At 52.2% G+C, this 10,139-nt stretch overlaps 1 protein-coding gene across 1 annotated transcript; it reads left to right on the forward strand.

Annotated features, from left to right (window-relative positions):
- Nucleotides 1-495: 495 nt before the first annotated feature.
- On the forward strand, nucleotides 496-8,760 carry ARHGEF19 (Rho guanine nucleotide exchange factor 19; the record flags this gene model as incomplete). Its single annotated transcript, XM_081341255.1, has 12 exons — nucleotides 496-619; nucleotides 1,640-1,835; nucleotides 2,665-2,732; nucleotides 2,886-3,124; nucleotides 3,776-3,936; nucleotides 4,079-4,231; nucleotides 4,541-4,670; nucleotides 5,423-5,497; nucleotides 5,601-5,693; nucleotides 6,599-6,759; nucleotides 7,273-7,434; nucleotides 7,988-8,760. 12 exons carry the CDS (start codon nucleotides 496-498, stop codon nucleotides 8,028-8,030), a joined length of 1,605 nt encoding a protein of 534 aa, XP_081197381.1. The 3' UTR covers nucleotides 8,031-8,760.
- Between the last annotated feature and the right edge of the window lie 1,379 nt (nucleotides 8,761-10,139).

The raw sequence follows: 10,139 nt of genomic DNA on the forward strand, positions 1-10,139 counted from the left end.
CCAAAGGGCAGAGGCCTTGGACTGGCACAGGTCAAGGGCCCTTCTCCGGCTCTCCGTGAGAAATGGCAGCTGGACAAACCAGCTAATGGGATGCCCAACGTGACTGAACACTCTCCTACCACTTCGAAAAGCTACTGGTTATTTCCGTGCCAGTCTGGAGCATGATCGAAGAGGGGGAAAAGCAGTTCCTCCCACGCAAGAACCAGTTCAGAAGAGGACACCTTCGCTCCCGGGTAGGGCAGCTTTTCACTGATTTTGCCAAAAAGAAAAAAGAACTAGACTTATAAAGTGAGGAAGGTGGCCAGGCCAGAGCTGCCAAGAATCCCTCTGGCCAATAAAGCCATTTCATTGCTCACTAAGGAAGCCCATTAGAAAGGCAGGGCAAAGAGACGCAGAGACAACCAGAGGTCAAGATGCTGGCGTTTCCTGAAGCCTCTGCGAGGAGGTGCAGAAGGACTTGGAGTAAGACAACTTGCCCTCTTGATCCAGGACACAATGTCCTCCCGCTCTGGAAGGGTCTCCCACCTTATCGATGTCCCTGTCCCCAGCTGCGCTTCCCCAGAGCAGACCCGCCAGCGTCCACCGGGCACAAACAAGCTCTTTCCCACTCTCGAGTTGAGTAAACCCCCTTGGGCCTTTTTTTTTTTCAAAGGCTACGCGCCTCGAGACACTGGTGGGGGTGGGGATGGGGAACGGAGACATCCTTGCAGTGGGGAAAAGGAGCAAGAAGTGCATCTGCTCCATATAGCAGAGCCACCGCCATGTCAAATGGCAGCTTCTGTTAGATGTTTTTGTGCCAGCCATGGCAGTTACCCAAAAAGGTCATCAGATGGGAGCAAAGAGGCTTCTTTGCTTCCACTGATGAGTCAGGGGTCCCAGACCCCTGCAGCCCCATTGGCGAGAGAGTTTTATGGTTAGGGAGGGGCTGAGACCCCCCATAAATACCTCTGCTCAAGGGGCTGCTCTTTCTTCTTTACTACTTTTAGTTCTGCTCTCTCACATGCAGGCATGGATGCCTCCATGCCAAGTAATTCTCTCTCTAATCTATCGATAAATAAAGCTTCATATGATTGCATCTCTGCGTGATGCCTTTTCACTTGGAAGCACCTTAACGATCCATCTACCTCATGAGACCATCTCACAGCTTCCCTCTTGCTGCCCTTTACACACACACACACACACACACACACACACACACACACGAACACACACCAGGAAAACTCCTCCAATCTCCCTCCCACAAGGCCTTCAGGGATGGGTGTGTGTGGGGGAAAACACACAAACACACACACACACAGACACATTCTGCCTCGATTTGAGGCTCTCCTTTCCTGCTCTCTTCCAATGATTTGGCAGCCCAGCCTTCGCACAGACACAAGGGGCAGTGACCGCGTCTCCATGTTGCCCATCCCCGACCCACAGAGAGGGGGGGGCGGGAGCTGCGAAACCCTGAAATAGAAGCCAACAAGGGCGACTTTGGCAGGCAGGCAGGCAGGCAGCGGCAGAAGAAGAAACCCCGGGAGAGTTTTGTGTTTTGACAACCAAGGCGCAAAACCGGCTTCCTTTTTCCCAACAGGAGCCATCTGGTGTGGGGGGGTGTTCTGCTCCATTTTCTCAGTGTCTCCTTCTGGACTGACAGCATCGAGCTGTGCGGCGCGGAGGCACCGCAAAGGCGGCTGTCCTTCTCTGCCATCACCCAGCTGCCAGGCCTATCGAGAGACCCAAGAGCCCGCGCAGAGGTCCCCGGCAATGGCGTCCCAGAATCCAGCCCCTCATGTTCCCCAGGAGAGCCGGCCCGAGGTCAGGGCGCAGCCACGGCTACGCCCGGGCACCAGGTATCCTCCATTGCCCACCTGGGCAGGGATTGGGGGGAGGGGGGGAAAGAACCAAGCCATGCAGAAGATGCTTTGCTTAGGCTAGGAAGTAGCTCTCCCCAATGTTCCTCAGTTTCCCCTTTGCGGCCCTGGGAAAACGGGGACGTCAGATTTCGCTGCCTTAACTGATTGGCCATGTTGCTGTTTTGGCAGTAGAGGTAGCCCTCGGCTTAACGGCCAGAATTTTAAGTTGCCAAACGAGAAAATTGTGAAGGGAGCTTGGTCCCATTTGACAACTTGTCTTGCCGCCTTTGTTAAGCGGTTGTTATAATTGGCAGTTGAGTGAACCTGGCTCCCCCATTGACTTCGCTTGTCGGACGGTCGCAAAAAAGGGGGTCGCGTTGATCCCGGGACCCTGCAGTTCTTGTCAACGGGAGTCAGCTGGCGAGGGTCTGAATGTAAATTGCGCGATCACGGGGACGCTGTAATGGTCGTAAGGGTGAAAATTGGTCGAAAGCCCCTTTTTGAAGCGCCACCGTAATGTTACACCGTCGCCAAACGAACTGTTGTTAGGTTGAGTTGCTACGTGTCCTCTTGTCCTCAGCAAGACTCCAAGCTAAGCCTCTCCGTAGGAAAAAAAAAAAGCTTTTCAACGATACTGCTCTCCCGGTGTAATTCATCCGTGCGTCTCTTGAGAGCTTCGTAAAACAACAACAGCGCTGGGAGAAGCTTTGGGTCTTTTGCCCATCGGGAACCCGAGGGCCTTTTGCAAATCTACCAAATGGTAGGACAGGAGGCAACTAGGAGGGCCAACGTCTCCCCGATTTCTTCCTCTCTCTTTTGCTTCTAGAATACTCTGGAGAAGCTCTGGAAAAGGGGCGAAGGAAAGTGACCGTCAACAGAGAGAGTCAAACTACAGTATGTAAGGCAGCCGTCGCCCTGTGGTTGTCTCTGGGGTGGGTGGAAGGAAGGATGCCAGCCGCCAGCGATGCCCGCCCGGGGCTGGCAGGGTTCCCACTGCTTCTGGGATGCCGGATTGAGCGTCTCCCTCTGTCCCGCTTTTCCGGTCAGAGCCTGTCTCTCAAACCCCTGGGATGAACCGGCTGAAGGCACCACCAGAGCTGCAGCCCCGGGCCCTCCCGCTGGGTGCGGGCTTCTCCACCGCCGCCCTGCTCTCCTCCGCCCTGCTAGGGGCTGCCTCGCTCTCCCCCCAGCGGGATTACAGCTTCTCCTTCTGGCAGGAGATCCCGGAGGTGAAAAGCAGAGGGCTGCTGGAGGGCCTCCCGTCACAGCAGCGCCACTTACAAGAGGTACCCAAGACGTACACATGGGAGTTGAAGTCCACAAGTCCCTTCCCAACATGAGAGAGAGAGAGAGAGAGAGAGAGAGAGAGAGAGAGAGAAAGAGAGAGAGAGAGAGAGAGAGAGAGATATGAACGATTTTGCCTGTCTAAAAGCTTAAGTGATTAAGAATGCCAAAAGGTTTCAAGACTTTTCAGCGCTGCATTGCAGGGAAGTTTAAGTGGCACATGGGAATAAATTTTGGCTACGGACTCTGACCCAGAAGGTTCCCGTATAGCCTACTAAAGAAAACCCCCGAACGAGCTTTCCTCATTGGACGTAGGCAAAGCGCTTACAATAACGCAAATAACTTTGCTGCAGAGAGCAGTGGGTTTCTTTGTTTTTTTCACAGGGGGTGCTTGCCTCTAGGGCAGGGGTCTTCAAACTTGGGTCTTTGATGACTTGTGGACTTCAATTCCCAGGAATTCCTCAGCCAGGCACGCTGGGAGTTGAAGTCCACAAGTCATCAAAGGGCCAAGTTTGAAGACCCCTGCTCTAGGGAATCCAATCCCTCCCCGCAGCCTTGGTTTGACAGGCACCGTAGGGCTGACCCCTGGGTTTGGCGAGATTCGTTTCCGCTCGCAGCAGCAGCCCTTTAGTCTGCCTTTGTCTCCGTGGCAGGCCATGTTCGAGGTGATCACTTCCGAGGCCTCCTACCTGCGCAGCCTCCGGGTAGCCCTCTTCCACTTCCAGCTGTCTCCTGCCTTGCGTGGGGCTCTCACTGGGGCTCAACTGCAGCAGCTCTTTTCCAATCTCTCCCAAGTCAAGGACACCAGTGAGAGGTAGGCTGCCCCCCCCCCCCGGCTCTCCTGCGCCTCTTCAAATAACCTGCCAGGGCCTTGGGAAGCCTCCTGGGAGAATCGCCTGCAGGGCATCCTACACGCTCCTCTTCCTCCTCCTCCTCCTCCTCTCTGCCCCCTGCAGGTTTCTGCTGCAGCTGGAGGATCACCTGGACCAGGATGTCTTCTTGCCAGCTCTCGGGGAAGTGGTCCTGAAACACTGCCCGGCTTTCCACCGGGTTTACGTTCCCTACGTCACCAACCAGATGTCTCAGGAGCAGCTCATGCAATGGCTGATGTGAGGAGCCAGAGGGGATGCAGAGCGGCAGGCCCCACTGACTGGAGAGTTGGGGGTGGTGTGTGTGTGTGTGTGTGTCACAGGCTGCAACAAAGGACTGGTCCATTGGTGGCCGGCTGCGCTAGGCAAAGCCTCTCCTTGACGGGTCCCACAGTTTCGCTCTGCAGACGGGTTCCACAGCGCCGATTTTAGCTCCCCTTCTGCGTCCACCTTACACCCGCCTTTCCTCAGCTCAGATCGCCTTTTGGGGGGGGCGTTAGCGCACTGAGGGCCCACTGAAATGTCTCTTTGCTCCTTCCACCAAGCCAGGAAGGGGAACAGCCGCTTCGTGCAGGTCCTGCGCGCGCTGGAGGAGCACCCCGTCTGCCGGAGGCAGCCCTTGAAAGCTTTCTTGGTCTTGCCCTTCCAGAGGATCACTCGGCTCAAAATCCTACTGCAGGTGGGTGGGGGGGGGGTGGGTGGGGGAAAAGAATGCTTATTTCACTTACTAGTTCCAGAGCAATTTATTTCCCTTCTCCTCAAGGGCCACCCCCCCCCAGAACGCATTTCTCTTTTAAGGCGAAGAAACCTTTCGGTCGAGGTCGGCTCCTGCTGAATGCATGGATAGGAGCCTGCCGAAGGGATTTCCACTCTCATTTACAGGTGGTTTTTTTCTAGCCTTTGAGACTGGCCTGTAGCCTGCTGGTTTTCCATTTGAGGAGCGGCCAGGCCTGACCCCCACCTTGGTTCCAAGACAAGACGAGGTCAATCCTTACAAGCTAAGCTTGTAAGCCGCCCTGAGTCTTCGGAGAAGGGTGGGATATAAATGGAATTAAAATAAAATAAATAAAAAATCCCAAAAGGAAATCCCAGGGCATATTTAGTGGGGGAGGGGGAAATAGAGAAAAGCGAGGCTACCTGGAAAATGTCCTTAGAAGCAACCTAGAACTAAGGAGAAACTTCCTGACAGCGAGAACAATTAGCCAGCGGAACCACCTGCCTCCAGAAGTGGCAAATGCTCCAACACGGGAAGTTTTTAAGAAGAGACTGGACAGCCATTTGTCTGAAATGGTATAGGGTTTCCTGCCTGAGCAGGGGGGGCTGGACTAGATGACCTCCAAGGTCCCTTCCAACTTATTATTATTATTAAGTGGGAAAAGAGAATCTGGTTATTCCTTTGACCTGCCCGTGCTTTCTCTCCCTCCGTGTCAGAACATCCTGAAATGGGCCAGACCCGATTCTGAGCTGGCAAAATCAGTGAGCTCGGCCCAGGAGGCCGTGGGGGAGGTAAGTGCTCCTTCCACGCATTTGTATTTCCCAGCTCCTTCCACGCATTTTTCCTCCCGGCGAGCGAGTGAGACAAACCTCTTCCTGCCTTTTTTTTTTTCAGATCGTGTCCCAGTGCAACAAGAACGTCCAACTCATGACACAGGAAGAGGAGTTGGCCTCGCTGGAAAAACGGATGGACTTCTCCAAGGTCAACGTGAGTTGACCTTTCACGCAGTGTGAAAAGTCATCATCGTTATTACGATTCCGTAGCTGGAGATGCAAATGCTGTAATCCGGCCTAAGGGGGGGTGGGTGGGTTACACCATCCCGTTTCCCTTCAGGTTTGAAAGAAATCCGCCGTTGCTTCTGAAAGAATATTGATCAGCCCCGAAACTGCTTGGATAAACATACTTGGTGGTGGGGTGGAGGACAAATGAATAGGCAGTACAAGGTGCAGTTCTGCCATTTTCACAGGCTGTCAAGCAGAAGAAAATATTCTTTGGACGTCCTTACCAGTATGATTCTTCAGAGCGTTTGACCAACAGGATGCTGGGCGAGAAAATGACTCGTCCTGGTCGAATCCAGGAAAAGTTGCATCTCTGTTGTATTCCCCCTTTTCATCTTTTTTTTTTTTTGCTTGCCTACGTACCAGTGCCAGCGTGTCTGTCAAAGGGGGTTGCCAATCTTGGCAATTGATAGGGAACAAAGTGTGTCGCCCGTTCCTCCTTCGACGCCAGGCTCAAAAAGCTGGCAAAACTACTTGCAACCTAAAATGAGTCTTGAATGTTACTTCAGAGGGAAATCATGACGGGAATTGCAAGCCCCCTTGCTCCGTTTTGAAAAAACAGGCTCCGTTTTGCTTCGTTGTTTTGTGTGGGGTTTTTTGAAGGGGGAAACGCACAGTTATTTGGAGGGGAAACTGAACCGTAAGCCGAAATCCCCCCACCCCCCGTTTAATTCCTGCAGCCGCTTCCTCCCATCAGGCCCCACGCCTCCCAACGAGAGCCCGGATCAGATTCTCTGCCACAAGCCCTGCTAAGACCAAGAAGCCCTAAGTGCCTTAGAGATGCCTCCCCTGCTTTCCTTAAGGAAGCTGAACCTCCATCTTTCCTTTCTCCAGCCTCTTCCTCATTTCCGCCAGGGCCGCTGGCTGGTTCGCGAAGGAGGGCTCCGTCAGGTGCTGGTTGAAGAGGCCGGACTCGGCTATCGGCCCCAGGTCAACATGAAGCCCGTCCATCTCCACCTTTTCAACGACTTGCTGCTGCTGTCTCACCTCAAGGAGTAAGTGCCCCTCTGCGTCAAAAGACCCTCGCCCGAGTAATAATAATAATAATAATAATAATAATAATAATTAATAATAATAATAATAATAATAATAATAATAATAATAATAATAATAAGAAGAAGAAGAAGAAGAAGAAGTTGGAAGGGACCTTGGAGGTCATGTAGTCCAACCCCCTGCTCAGGCAGGAAACCCTATACCATTTCAGACAAATGGCTGTCCAGTCTCTTCTTTAAAACTTCCAGTGTTGGAGCATTCACAACTTCTGGAGGCAGGTTGTTCCACTGATTAATTGTTCTGACCGTCAGGAAGTTTCTCCTTAGTTCTAGGTTGCTTCTCTCCTTGATGAGTTTCCATCCGTTGCTTCTTGTCCGGCCTTCGGGCGCTTTGGAGAATAGGTTGACTCTCTCTTCTTAGTGAGTTATATTTAGGAATCCAGGGACATCTATCCGCTAGGTAGATCCAGCCTGGCTGCAAAGGCTCAAGTGTCTCCCTCTTTCTCTTCCTTCCAGAGACGGGCACTTCTTGGTGAAGGACTACGCCTGGACGGGTCATGTGAAAGCCGAGCTTTCCAGAGCGAAGCCCTTAGGGCTCCCGGAATGGAGCTTCTCCCTCTCCGTGGCCCGGAACCACCGCAACGAAAGCAGGGAGCTGATCCTCAAGGCAGAGAGCGAGTAAGTGGTTGGCCTCTCCAGCCAGCCCGAGAGGTTGGTGACGGTAAGGACACCTGGGGTCGCCTAGGGCTCCAGGCTGCCACTGCCTCCGAACTGAGGGAGGTGGTCCTTCTGCAGCAACTTAAACCATCGGGCTCACACACGTGGTGGTGGTGGTGGTGGAAGGGCTTAGCCGACCTCGGAGGACCTCCCAAAAATAATAATAATAATAATAAAAAATATTAAGCGGCTCAAGACCTGGTTTGGGCTGGATGTGGCACCACCAGGAAATCCCAGGGGTATAGATCGCGCAAGGAAGCAAAAGCGAATAAAGGAAGGGGACGGACGGACGGCTCCACACTGTCGCTGAGATGACATCCCCAATGCCGCACGCCCTCCAGAAGTCACACTGGTGCCCTCTCTGCGGAGGCAGCCTTGTGCTCCCTCTTCCTTCCCATCCCCACCTGGTAGCAGAGCAAGCCAGGGAGCTTGCCTCCTCCTCAATGAGGGACTCTCCTTTGAGCTGTCTGGCTGCTTATTTTTTGTTTTGTTTTGTTTCATTTTTCCTCCCTAGGGCCCAGAGACAGGAGTGGATTTCATGGCTAGCAAGGCACTGAAACCTCGAGGCAGGAATTGCCAGGAGCCCCGATCAGACTCTCCACCTCCCACAGGCCCGGCTGCTTCCGACGACCCAAGGAGACGTCTTACATTGGAACGACCCAGAGAAGGCTCGAAAACGTGGGAACGGGGTAACTAACCCTGAGTCAACGAGGCTTTAGGTAAAGTGGAAAGCTTGATTTTTCTCTTCAAAAGAGGTTGGCGCATTATCAGGGCTTTTTCCACGACCCTCAAAGCCACAAAGGCTGAATGGAGACAAAAGGATACTGTTCTGCAGAGGCGCACTTTTTCCAAGAGTGGACAATGCGGAAGCGGGCTGAGCTTGGCCGTCTTGGCCTCCGAGCCAGGCAAGTAAGTCCGCTCCCTTCAACATTACATATTGAACCTTTTGCTAAAATGGTTCCAATAAAATGGTTAAAGGTAAAGGTAAAGGTTCCCCCGCACACAAGTGCTGGTCGTTTCCAACTCTAGGGGCCGGTGCTCATCTCCGTTTCAAAGCCGAAGAGCTGGTGCTTGTCCGAGGACGTCTCCGTGGTCACGTGGCCGGCATGACTAGACGCCAAAGGCGCACGGAACGCTGTTACCTTCCCACCGTAGTGGTCCCTATTTTTCTACTTGCATTTTGATGTTCTTTCGAACTGCTAGGTTGGCAGAAGCTGGGACGAGTAACAGGCGCTCACTCTGCTACGCGGCACTCGGGATTCGACCCGCCAAACTGCCGACCTTCTGATCGACAAGCTCAGCGTCCTAGCCCACTGAGCCACCGCGTCCCTTTAATAAAATGGTTAGAAACGGCTAAAATCAAGTTGTCTTTCTTTTTTTTACCGTTAGTAACGTGACTTTAGCATGCTTGGTCTCGTAGATGCAGAAGATGAGATTTTTTTAAAGAAAGGATTCCACTAACGAATGAGCAACAAATACAGAATAGCAAGAGTTGGAAGGGACCTTGGAGGTCTTCTAGTCCAACCCCCTGGTCAAACAGGAAACCCTATACCTGGGGTGTCAAACTCGCCGCGTCATGCGATGTGTCGCGACGTATCACAACTTTTTTTCCCCTTGCCGGAGCTGGGCTAGGCGCAGCTTCTGCATGATGCATCCAGTCCGCGGGCCGGCAGTTTGACACCCCTGCCCGTATACCATTTCAGACAAGTGACGGTCCAGTCTCTTCTTAAAAGCCTCCAGTGGTGGAGCACCCACAATTTCTGAAGGCAAGCTGTTCCACTGGTTGATTGTCCTCACTGTCAGGAAGTTTCTCCTTAGTTCTCAGGGGCTGCCCCAAAGAAGAGGGAGTCAAGCTATTCTCCAAAGCTCCTGAAAGCAGGACAAGAAGCAACGGATGGAAACTAGTCAAGGAGAGAAGCAACCTAGAACTAAGGAGAAACTTCCTGACAGAACAACTAACCAGTGGAACAACCTGCCTCCAGAAGCGATGAATGCTCCAACACTGGAAGTTTTTAAGAAGAGACTGGACAGCCATTTGTCTGAAATGGTATAGGGTTTCCTGCCTTAGCAGGGGGTTGGACTAGATGACCTCCAAGGTCCCTTCCAACTTATTATTATTAGTTATAATTTGCTTCTCTTTTGGATAAGTCTTACGTCCCTCTGCCAATTTTCAAGATTTTCCGGGTTTTTTTCCCTCCCCAATTTTCTTTCCCCCCCCCCCGAAAAACTATAAAGTATCATTTCGCATTCAGCAGATGCTGACGTACCCCAAAAGCCAGCACGCGCAAAAGATGGGATGTTTGGAAGATAGAACTTTCGCTGTAACTCCACAACTTCATGACTTTTTTTTTATGCACAGCAGCTGTCCAGGACAACTTTAAAAAACAAAACAAAACAGCTGTAGACTCCTGCAAAAGGCCAATTTCTAATTGCAGAATTAACCTGGACTGCAATTCTGCTTTTCAGCACGGAACGTCCCGTGTGTTTTTCCTGACCACGAGGAGGCAGCAACGTTCTATATGTAGCCAAACACGGGAGTTTTCCAGCTGGCTTTGCCACAAGTTGGCAGAATAAATAAATCTATCAATATGCCCAGGTAAATACGCAGGTTCAAAACTGTAAGAAAAGTTTTAAGTTTTCGGCTGGCAACGTAACCCACAGAAAAC

This window comes from Vipera berus, assembly GCF_964194415.1.
Source record: "Vipera berus genome assembly, chromosome: 17".
Lineage (NCBI taxonomy): Eukaryota > Metazoa > Chordata > Lepidosauria > Squamata > Viperidae > Vipera > Vipera berus.